Source organism: Sinocyclocheilus grahami, unplaced genomic scaffold (assembly GCF_001515645.1).
Source record: "Sinocyclocheilus grahami isolate Dianchi unplaced genomic scaffold, SAMN03320097.WGS_v1.1 scaffold330.1, whole genome shotgun sequence".
Taxonomy (NCBI): domain Eukaryota; kingdom Metazoa; phylum Chordata; class Actinopteri; order Cypriniformes; family Cyprinidae; genus Sinocyclocheilus; species Sinocyclocheilus grahami.
In genome coordinates, this window is record NW_015505509.1 from 25,067 (window position 1) to 36,511 (window position 11,445).

Sequence of the window (11,445 nt, forward strand, 5' to 3'; positions counted from 1 at the left end):
ATTTACATTTCACAATTCTGAGAAAAAAAAGTCAGAATTGTGAGATGTAAACTCGCAATTGCGAGAAAAAAAAGAAGACAGAATTGTGAGATAAACACAAGCCATTACCTTTTTTTTACAATTTTTATTCAGTGGCGGAAATGACCTTCCATAGTTTTGCGCATGAACCCATCAAAGTTTAGAATCCAGTAATAAAAGTCTTCAATTTTGCGGACAATTTTTGTTCATGATTGTTGAGTCACCACTTTATGTCCAACATGAAACCCTGAAGCAAAACTAGTTGCAAAAACACTGAACAAAAACAAACTGGCATCTTACCTGGGGGAAATATCACAGCCTTGCTGCATGAAAGCACCCAATGAGAACCAGAGACTGTTGAAGATACCAAACTCGTTGGTCTGCTCCTGACTCTGCTGGTTCTGGTTCTGCTGGCCCTGTCCCGGTTGAGCGGATGACGAGGAGGGTTGGTTAGGGTTCTGCTCTGCTCCTTCCTCGCAGTCCTCTGCGTGCCACTCGTAGGGACTGAAGCGGCTGACTAGGAAAAGCACCACGCTCACGCCGATGTAGGCGAACACAATACACATCCAGATCTCATAGGCCAAAGGGTCCAGGAAGGAGAACACACCAGGCTTGGACTTGGTGGGCTTTTTGATCATGATGGAGATGCCGAGGCTCATGAAGGGCTTGGAGAAATCAATGACTTCCTCCCTGACCAGGGTGATGGTTAGTGGGGCTACAGCTACGTCAGCTTTCTGCAGAAGAACGTATGATGTTATTGCAATAAACACTAAATATATATTGTTAAACATATAATTCAATTACACATGGACCCAGGAAAAAAAAGAAGTAAATCTAGGACAAAGACCTGCTACAGTCATTTTTCTTACTTGTTGTGTTTATCGAAAATGTGTCCTATAAATACAGAGCAGACTTGTTCTAACCTCTCAACCTCTATCTAAACACCTTTCCAGAAAGAGTTTTCTTCACTCTCTGTTATTATTACTGTCACTGTGGTGAAAATATGAAGCCTTTTGGTTCAATTACTGAAACCTCCTCTCCTCTTTTAAAATGATTCAGATTTTAAAACCAGTCAATTTTCTGAATCAGTGGCATAACTGGTAAACGGCTATTGGGTTCTTTGTGTTCTCTTGCATTAATCCTTAACGCTTTGATATTGAAGTCCGGATATATGCAGAAAGAAAATAACATGTAGCACTTACACCATAGACGAGCTCTCCCACCATCCCATTCCACATCATGGTCTCAGGATCTCTGGCTCCATATTTCCCATCAGCCACTATCTTGAGTATGTAGTGGTATCCCACGTGTTTGGCTATCTCAGCTGCCAGTTCCACACAGTAACCTTCATACTTATCATTTCCAGTAAACTGCTCGTGGTTCTTTTTCAGCATGACATACGGTGATTCCTAGTCAGGACACACAGGTAGACAGACATATACAGTGAACAACAAAAAATTACAGTATATTTGTGTGACAGACCTGTTATGTTTAACTATTGGGGATTCTACACTAAAAATGTCAGTATGACTGTATATCATACTTTACCTTGAATGCAAATTTATGTTTTTGATTTTTATATTAATAGTTTTTTTACATCTATTTTTACTTTTGTTAAATAATATTACATTTAAAGTTGTACATTTATATATTTATATAAAATTAGATTTATTTATTTATATAAGATATTTATTATACTGATTATAACATACTAAAATACATACTATACATACAGTATACAATATGTATTATACAAAATATACATATGATGTCTGTTTAATATATTACATTTAAGAAAGACATGAGAAATAAGATCAAAATCAACTGAAGGCACTTTGCACCAGATGCGATTCAATAGGCAATGCAGACAGCTCCACTGATTATAATGGGAACAATTTAGATTTAGTCTAATCCAGTAGAAACAGTGTAAGCATTATGGAAACCATATTTTAAGACACTGAGAGCCGGGGTAAGAAAGAGTTGACGAAGCTGATAAAAAATAGTGGTTTGTTACTTAAAACATGGTGAACTTAGGTTTATTTTCAGATGCCTTATTCTTGAGCATGAGGGACAGACCTGGCAATCAACTGTGTAGAAAGTGCAGGGTGATTCTATTTGTGGAAAGTCTGTAATATGAGTTAGCAGTTCAATTGTGATATTTCACAAAGATTGGACATCCTGAGGAGAATACAGCACAAACTGCACCTGAGGCCCAGCTGACAGCGCACTCAGTAACAGGACTTTTCTAAGGAGCTCACAATGAACAAATAACATGCAACTACAGCCAAGTTACACTGAAACTATAAATCATTCAAACAAATTATTACTAACATTAAATTCTACTGGGCATGTTAGGAGGGCATGTTAAATGATGACTGTCTCAGTTCTCTTGAGCTGTTTGCGTAATGAAATATGACATACAAACAGTGATATAATTTATTTCATGAAAATATAAAGGTGTAGGAATATCTGGAACACATGACTTGCAATAACTTTGAATACACACTACGACTACAAATGTTGGGGTCTGTAAAATTTTATGCTCACCAACGCTGCATGCTTTTGATAAAAAATACAGCAAAAACAGTATTATTGTGAAATATTATTATAATTTAAAATAAAGGTTTTCTATTTAAATATATTTAAAATGAGATTTATTTCTATGATGGCAAAGCTGAATTTTAGCAGCCATTACTGCAGTCTCCAGTGTCACATGATCCTTCAGAAATCAAATAATATGTTGATTTGATGCAGAAGAAACATTTATTATTATTATCAATGCTGAACACAGTTGTGCTGCATAATATATTTGTGGAAACTGTGATTATTTTCTGTGATACAGGATTCTTTGAAACAGAAATCTTTTGTAACATTATGCATGTCTTTACTGCTACTTTTGATTAATATAATGTGTCCTTGCTGAACAAAATAGTTAAAAAAAATCTTACTTGGCACCAAACTTATAAATAATAATGTTTTCAATACCATAGAAGTTTAAATGAGCAAATCATGTAAATTATTTAAAGAAGACATACCAGAATAGTGGTAACAATATATGTGCGATTCTGAAGTCCGTAAGTGTCATTACTGCCTGGCATGTAGGCCGCCGTGCTCACAAATTTCTCATCCTCATTCCAGTAACCCACCTGAGAAAAGATCAAATCAGGGACAGGAACTTGAGCATCATCAGGAACCTTTCTGAGATATCCCACAGGAGACACTACATGAAATACAGTACTCATTTAGTCATCCCAGAGGAAGTAGACTGGATTGCTGAAATACTGGAGCTTATCAAGTGAATGTTTCGTTTAAACTATAAGTGAAGCAAGAAGTGTGAAACAGTCTGCCATATCAAAAGGCTTCCTAATCCTTTTCCTGATATTTAAGTACTTACTTTTTTTGGTCCTGTCGGCCTGAGCTCCATCACACTGACAGTGTAGTTTGTCCTTCGTCCTTTTTCGTTAAACTGAATGTGTCCCGTTAGGCCTTCAATCCGAACCTGAGTAAAAATCACATAGAAGATTGTCTGTATTTAGAAAAAAAATTTTTTTTCTTTCTTTCTTTCTTTCTTTCTTTCTTTCTTTCTTTCTTTCTTTCTTTCTTTCTTTCTTTCTTTCTTTCTTTCTTTCTTTCTTTCTTTCTCTCTTTCTCTCTTTCTCTCTCAAGTATTCCTCCTCTTCTGTGTGTACAGTAGTACAGTACTCTTTCTTTCTTTCTTTCTTTCTCTCTTTCTCTCTCAAGTATTCCTCCTCTGAGGGGTGTACATCTCTCACAGCATCTCTTCTGTGTGTACAGTACTGAATGTCTCCCAGGCCGCATGATGGAGTTAATTGACCGAGTTGAACATCAATCTCCACGGCCTCTCAGCAGATGGACCAAATTGCCTCAGTCCAGCACACATCAGACTCTCATCAGACACAGCCACAGGCAACAGTGAGACAGAGTCGACTCCTGCAAGAAGAATGCTACACACTGACTTTACTACATTGCTTAGACTTTTTCAGACTTATAATTAAGTGAAAAGGAGAAACACGTGATACGGCTGGAAGAAAAATACCAATTTGTGTACGGTTTCTCAAACAGAGTGCATTTCTACAGATTTTCCATTTGGTAACAAATTCTGCTCCACCTCGCCTTTTCTTTCTCTCTTTCTCTCTTTCTCTCTCAAGTATTCCTCCTCTTCTGTGTGTACAGTACTGAATGTCTCCCAGGCCGCATGATGGAGTTAATTGACCGAGTTGAACATCAATCTCCACGGCCTCTCAGCAGATGGACCAAATTGCCTCAGTCCAGCACACATCAGACTCTCATCAGACACAGCCACAGGCAACAGTGAGACAGAGTCGACTCCTGCAAGAAGAATGCTACACACTGACTTTACTACATTGCTTAGACTTTTTCAGACTTATAATTAAGTGAAAAGGAGAAACACGTGATACGGCTGGAAGAAAAATACCAATTTGTGTACGGTTTCTCAAACAGAGTGCATTTCTACAGATTTTCCATTTGGTAACAAATTCTGCTCCACCTCGCCTGCCAAATTCAACCCTCGGCTCCTAAATCTTCATACGCCGCCCAAGGCAAAGAGACAAACATCTGCCTAAGGGTAACACAACAAAGCCAGGTGCTCTTTCCCTCATGTATCTCTTTGTAAATATAACTTGTCATGTGCTGTTATGAGCAGCATAAATGTTTATCACCAACTGGGTTTGTTTATTATCTGTAGTGTCACATTTGATTGTGATGGTCTCTTTGGTGAATCAATGTGAACTTTATGAGATAAAGACGTAATTTGCTTATTGGGGTTTCATTTTGTACACTCAGAATAGATTAGAGCCGGTGTCATTCTTACAGATAGGAAGGTTTGTGAACACTATGTTCGTTCAAAAATATGTCTGTGTGCAGAGCCAACAGCGTGAGATACCTGCTGAAGTGCTCTCTGAATATCGATGCCTTGTCCCCAAGGTGCTGGTGGGTTGGCCAGACATTCTCCAGCATTTCCACGGCGAGATATATCTATCCTCTGCCTACGGAGGTTCTGGAAGGCTGTGGACATAACTTTGACTCCATCATATGTGAGAGCTCCAGTGTACTGCACAAAGAATGCAGAGAGACATATGAGAAGTATATTTATATATCTAAATATGGTATAAATGATAATTATATATAACAGTTTATAATATAATTTTGTGTTAAAATCTGTTTAAATTGACTATTCGACTAAATGTCTTTTCATTTTGAAGAATCAAATGCCTTTTGTATTTTGTCATCAGATTTTGATGTAATACAATTGTGCTCTCTAGAACTGTGCCAGTGATTCATTATACAACTTAATTACATGTTGTTGCTTTGCTTTTATTTATTATCTGTCAGGGCAGAATCAGTTCTTCACACTGTAGTCAGTTGAGCGGCTCACCTTCAGTCCTCGCTTGGGAACTTTGGCGTCTTTATTGTCAAAGTCCATCCACTGCTGCACTATTCTACTGATGTTACGGTCTGCATAGTTCACCAGCTGGAAGCCTGTTACATTCGCTTCACTCTTCTTAAACTCTGTCAGGTCGATGTCCAGAAACCCCTAAAGGAGCACAGAGAACATGCATGTCATACTGTGATTTAAGTTACAGTAAAAAATAGTACAAAATAGAAGTTCTCCATGATCAAGAAAATGAGAAGAAATCCAATTTCAGCCAAACGTCAATCATTAAAGACAAGCCATTGACTAAATTGAAAAGGGAGACCAATTTGAGATAAAATACAATGACAAATCCCCTGCAATTGTTAAAAAAAATCCAATGCAAGACCTCGACAGGAAATGGAGGTTGAATTTGCAACGGAGGGAGTCATTTTCGCATTAATGCTCAGGTGCAGCGAGAGAGCAGGAGGCCGGGCCTGTGGAGTGCCGTCAAATGTAATGCAGGGTTTAAAACGATAATGGAAAGAATGGTTGGGTCAATCACTTAATGAAAAAGGCTAATCCCTCTCATCCACTGAGGCTGGTTATCCAAGAAAGCTTGGGTGTTATCCGATGTGGTGACGGAAAATGCAGGAGCTGTGAATAGGAATTTGAAGTAAAAAAACGGACACATATTGAGAGTTTGACGGAGGTCTGCCTTTGATCCCACAGGTGCAATTTAGTAATTCAAGGCCTTTTCCCACAATACAATCAGCTGAGGTAAGCTGCCCCAGAGCAGCCCACACACTCTCTCCGTACCTGAGAACATACCGAATCGATTCTAACCTGCTTTATTACTGGGAACATTTCTTCAACTATTAATTTTTTTGTATCAGCTTAATACAAATGTGTGGATACTAAAGATTTATTTGTGTTCAGCTCAACATCAAAATATGTTGGTGTGTGTTTGACTCAGATTTGAGTGTAATAGCCCTTGTCAGGCTCTAAGTGTGGTGATCTTTGATCTTTTATCCCTTAACACGCTTTGTCCCCCAGGAGCAGTAACGTGTCCTTGTGTTCCCTGGGAACATCTGCTCCGTAGGGCAACGAACAAGATTCACTGCGCTGCTAACATGACCTCACGCTTGTCTTACCTCAAACACCCTCTCACACACATACTCAAACTCAGGGGAGTTTTTGTCCTTTTGTTGCTTGTCAGAAGCGTATGATTGTACAGTACACATTGTACAGTGCAACATAAGTGTTTTTTTATGTCAGACTGTAGGATATAAATCTTGAGACATTTGTCACATTTGACAGTGTCGACAGGGCAATCAATCATATCATGTTCTGACATCCTCACTGACAGGCAAAAATGAAATGACACCGCAAATAAGTCCCATATGCCAAAGTTGACCTATATTGATTGCCCACTAATTTAAATAGAGAGAGGGCAGGGCTGTCAGCCTAAATATTGTGGTGCCAAGCACCTCAAAATATAAAGATCCCCTTAAAATAAAATATAAAATGTAAAGGCATTTAAACATCTGGAGTCAGTAAGCTTTTTACTATTATTTTATAATTTTTTTTTAATTTTTATTCAGCAAGGATGCATTAAATTGATCAAAGTGATAGTAAAGACTTTCACAGTTAGAAAAAAAATTCAAATAAGTTTTGATCTTTTTAACTTTTTATTAATCAAAAAATCATAAAAAAAATGTTTCAGAACAGAACAACAGATTTCAACATTGATAATAATATGAAATGTTTCTTGAGCAGCAAATCAGCATATTAGAATGATTTCTGAAAGGATCATCTGACACTGAAGACTGGAGTAATGATACTGAAAATTCATCACAGGAATAAATTACATTTTAAAATATATTAAAATAGAAAACAGTTATTTTAAACTGTAAAATATGCAGCCTTGTTAAGCAAACAAAACGTCTTTCAAAAACACTGAAAAAACTTACTGGCCCCAGCCTTTGTGATGGTAGTGTGATGGTTTGTGATATTTTTTTTATTTGTTTGTTTGTTTGTTTTTTTACTTTTACTACTTTTTACTACTTAATTGTTTTCCTAACTTCAAATATATATATTTTTTGTACACAATTTTTCTCAGGATTTTTCAGACCCCTCAGCATCCCAGTGTGGAATCCCCTGACCAATATAATAGTCTCCCTATTGTAACCTACCATTCCACAGGGAAAGCTAAACGTCTCCTGTAACGTCAAATCAATTCTGGGAGGGAAACGTTATCACACGGCTGGCATCAGGGTTAAAGCGTCACACAACCTTGTTTCACAGCCTCATCACTCTCTATGGTGAGAGTGAACAAGGCAATCAGAGATACGCAGGCTGTCTGCATCACTGCACATATTATGCGGGGCTGTTACTGAGCGCACAACTGGGACGCATGTCATCACAAGCTCTCGAGTCTGAAACATGGCGCATTCTTCCCTCAGTTAAGATGACTGCCTTGACTTTGGAGGCAATCAAGAGCTCATTCACTGATTGCAAAAAATAAAACACTCATGGAGACACTTCAGAAACTTTCAGAAACTCTCATATCAGAAGCATAAATGGTTTTTTGACATGTTATACATTCCAAGTTTTTGGTAACTGAAATAAAGCTGAAATAAAATATAAGATTAAAATTAATTTCATTTAGTAGCCAAACATTACAAATTTTATTTTAAGCTGAAGTACTAAAATTACTCACAAAACAAAATAAAAACTAAAGCTACATAAAATTGTATAAAAACTATAAGCGCCATTCTAAAGGTGGGGATTATTAAGATTTTTTATGTTTTTTAAAGAAGTTTCTGCTCATTAAGGCTGCATTTATTTGATGAAAAATACAGAAAAAATTAATTTTATGAAATATGGCAATCTAAAATAAGAGTTTTCTATTTTAATTTACTTCCAATTTTTTATTTATTCCTCTGAAGCAAAGCTGAATATTCAGCATCATTACTCCAGTTTTCATAAATCATTCTAATATGCTGAATTATAATCAATGTTGGAAACAGTTGTGCTGCTTAATATTTTTTGGGACTTGTGATACATTTTTCAGGATTCTTTGATAAATATATTTGATAAATACAATGTTTATTCAAAATATATATTTTTTGTTACACTATACACTATTATTCAAAAGTTTGGGGTCAGTAAATTTCATTCTTTCTTTTTTTTTTAAAGAAATTAATACTTTTGTTCAGCAAGAATGTGTTAAATGGATAAAAAGTGATAGTAAAGACTTATATTGTTAGAAAATATTTCTATTTTGAACAAATGCTGTACTATTTGACTTTTTCACAGGTTCCAAAAAAGAAAAAAGAAGAATAAAAAATTAAGCTGCATAACAGATTCAACACTGATAATAAATCAGCATATTAGAATGATTTCTGAAGGATCATGTGACACTGAAGACTGGAGAAATGGCTGATGAAAATTCAGTGCTGCGTCACAAAAATAAATTATATTTTATATTAAAATAGGAAACCAATATTAGAAATTGCATAGAAATTAATATTTCACAATATTACTGTTTTCTGTGACCTGTCTGCCTGGTTAAACACACCAGGGGACACTAGGAGTCTACAACCAATCAAGAGATGGAGGAGAAATGGGGCAAGGAGTCAATTCAGATGTCTCTGATTACAACAGCGAGCTGCTTTCTGAAGCACTGCCACAGCTCTCTCATGATTGGCCATGTCTTTCTCATTTTTTTTGGTCGGCAGCACGTCTTTTGGCATTCCCTCTCATGTCGACTATCTGCTCTCATAGCAACAGTGACATCCTGTTTCTTGGAACAGGGCAGCACTGATGATGTCTGTCAGTTGTATGTGGCTGATGGAATTGATCGCAAGTTTTTGACGGATTTTGTCAGTATTTGCCAGTCTTGTTCTCTTGGCTCAGGCTGATTATTCTCTATTTCAGGCGTAGGCGGTCCTCCCACTCTCGAACTACTGTGAGGGCTTTTGCCCATCTGATCCTTCACAAACACACTGTAAACCATGTGAATGATTTAAGGAATGCAAGATTTTGGACACCTGTATACTGATAACAAGTTCTCAAATCACAACAGTCAAGCACAAGACTTGGAAAGATTCTCCAGTCAGAATGTAAGGTTTGAGGGATGTGTCTTCTTAACATGCAGTATGACAACCACTGTGTTACATCACCAGGAAATTTCCCCAATACTGCAAAAAACAAAACAAAACAAAACAAAAAAGGAAGCTCCTTTTTTCCTCTCGTTTAAAACCAGTTTTAACCAGCTGGTTAACCATTTTTTTTTCTGTCTGATTTCTTGTTTAGCATTTAAAGTGAAATTGCAATCTATCTTTCTCTCAACAGATATAAAATCAGGTTTAAGATCTTGAGGAAATTCTCACCGGGGGCTCTCACAGGACAGGGCATCAATAAAAACATTTTTGAATTTTTTTTTCATCAAAGCTCTCGTTTTGATATGATTCAGATTCCATAGATTCCAATTTCATTTCAGTTATAATGTCAGTTATATATGCTACATATGAAAGATATTCTCTCAGTAATTATACAGTTTTAGAATGATTCAAAACAATTTTTTTTAAATGGATCATAAGAGTTGTAAATCGGGCTACACTGGTCATACTAAATAGTATATACTGTATGCTTTTGAAGGAAATAGGGACATAAAGGTATAGAAATTTTGTGGGTGAAATCCTATAGGATTTTCATTCCTATAGGAATCTTTGCGATCTAGAGTTTTGTGTAAAGGAAAAAGATTTTAGTCATGTTGAAGTTGATCAAGTGAAATTTCAGCATTGACCAACAGAAAACTGCTTGGTTTGAAAGTGATTTCTGTGTGAGCTGTGCTTTATAAATCTCTACAATTTTTTGCACACCATTCCTTAACAGTCATTTTTTGGTTAATCATACTTTAGTGCAGTACACTAAAATATTTGTTTTGCATGCAGCCCACAGAGACTCAACAGAAAGACATTTTGTTTGATTATTTTGCAGGTTAATTTCATCACGTTCAATACAGACTTCATAATCACACAAAAATATTTTGCCAAGGTGCTAAAGATGTGCTAAAGATCAATCTTTGGGATTTTAAAAATACATTTCTAGATTGTTGAAATGAAGATTGTGTTTTATTTTAAAATTGTTAGTTCCCCATCCTAGTCTCTCCTCTGTGATGTACCTGTAGCAGGTGTCCATATCTCTTGACTGAGTGGACAGAGTTGTATCTTTTTCCGCTCTGTGTCCCTGTCAATGTGGTGCAGTAAGTTAGTGATGTTACTATAGAAACTAGCCTTCACCCAAAAGGCTTGGACACAGAGGGGAAGCTTACATGGGCATCCACTCAGATACAAACGTCCATGCACACACACACACACACACACACACACACACACACACACACACACACACACACACACACACACACACACACACACACACACTTTCACATGTGCTCGAGTTTTTAGGGAAAGTGTGTGTGTGTGGTACCTTGGTTGCAGGTCTTGCCGGTGAATCCTGGATGGCAGCGGCACTGATCCGGTCCAACACACTCGCCGTGTTTACAGCCCGCCTCACACACAGCTACACACACCACACACAACACATCAGCTACTGCTCACACGGTTCCTGCGGGATACACTACTACAGGATGCACACAGCGTACAGCGAGAGAATTCTCTGTGTGCTCCAAAGAGTAAAACCTACTATATTTGCCAATATGTTAAACTTGAATAATATTTAAAAATCTACAACTAATAAAAACTTGAAAAAGGACAAAACCACATAATAAAGTCACTAAAGTTTATAGTCAAATATAAAAATAAAAGCTAATGCAAAATATTAATGCAAACTACACAAAACTTTATAAGTGAGATTTTATAAAGTCTGTGTGTTTTTGTGCCTGTCTGTGTGTCTTTCTGTCTATGTGCCTGTCTATCTGTTTGTTTGTGTGTGTTTGTGTGTGTGTGTGCGTGTGTGTGTGTGTGTGTGTGTGTGTGTGTGTGTGTGTGTTTGTGTGTGTGTGT

General features: G+C 36.9%; 1 protein-coding gene across 1 annotated transcript in view; it reads right to left on the reverse strand.

Moving 5' to 3' along the window:
- Positions 1-261: 261 nt before the first annotated feature.
- Positions 262-11,445, reverse strand: part of LOC107602566 (glutamate receptor 1-like) — a 41,543-nt gene continuing 30,359 nt past the window's right edge. The window contains exons 6-11 of the mRNA XM_016295094.1: positions 5,435-5,593; positions 4,943-5,110; positions 3,413-3,517; positions 3,054-3,164; positions 1,221-1,427; positions 262-752 (exon numbers count right to left, since the gene is read on the reverse strand). Of these exons, the coding sequence (XP_016150580.1) occupies positions 315-752; positions 1,221-1,427; positions 3,054-3,164; positions 3,413-3,517; positions 4,943-5,110; positions 5,435-5,593 (1,188 nt within the window). The 3' untranslated portion in view covers positions 262-314. The remainder of the gene's footprint in view (positions 753-1,220; positions 1,428-3,053; positions 3,165-3,412; positions 3,518-4,942; positions 5,111-5,434; positions 5,594-11,445) is intronic.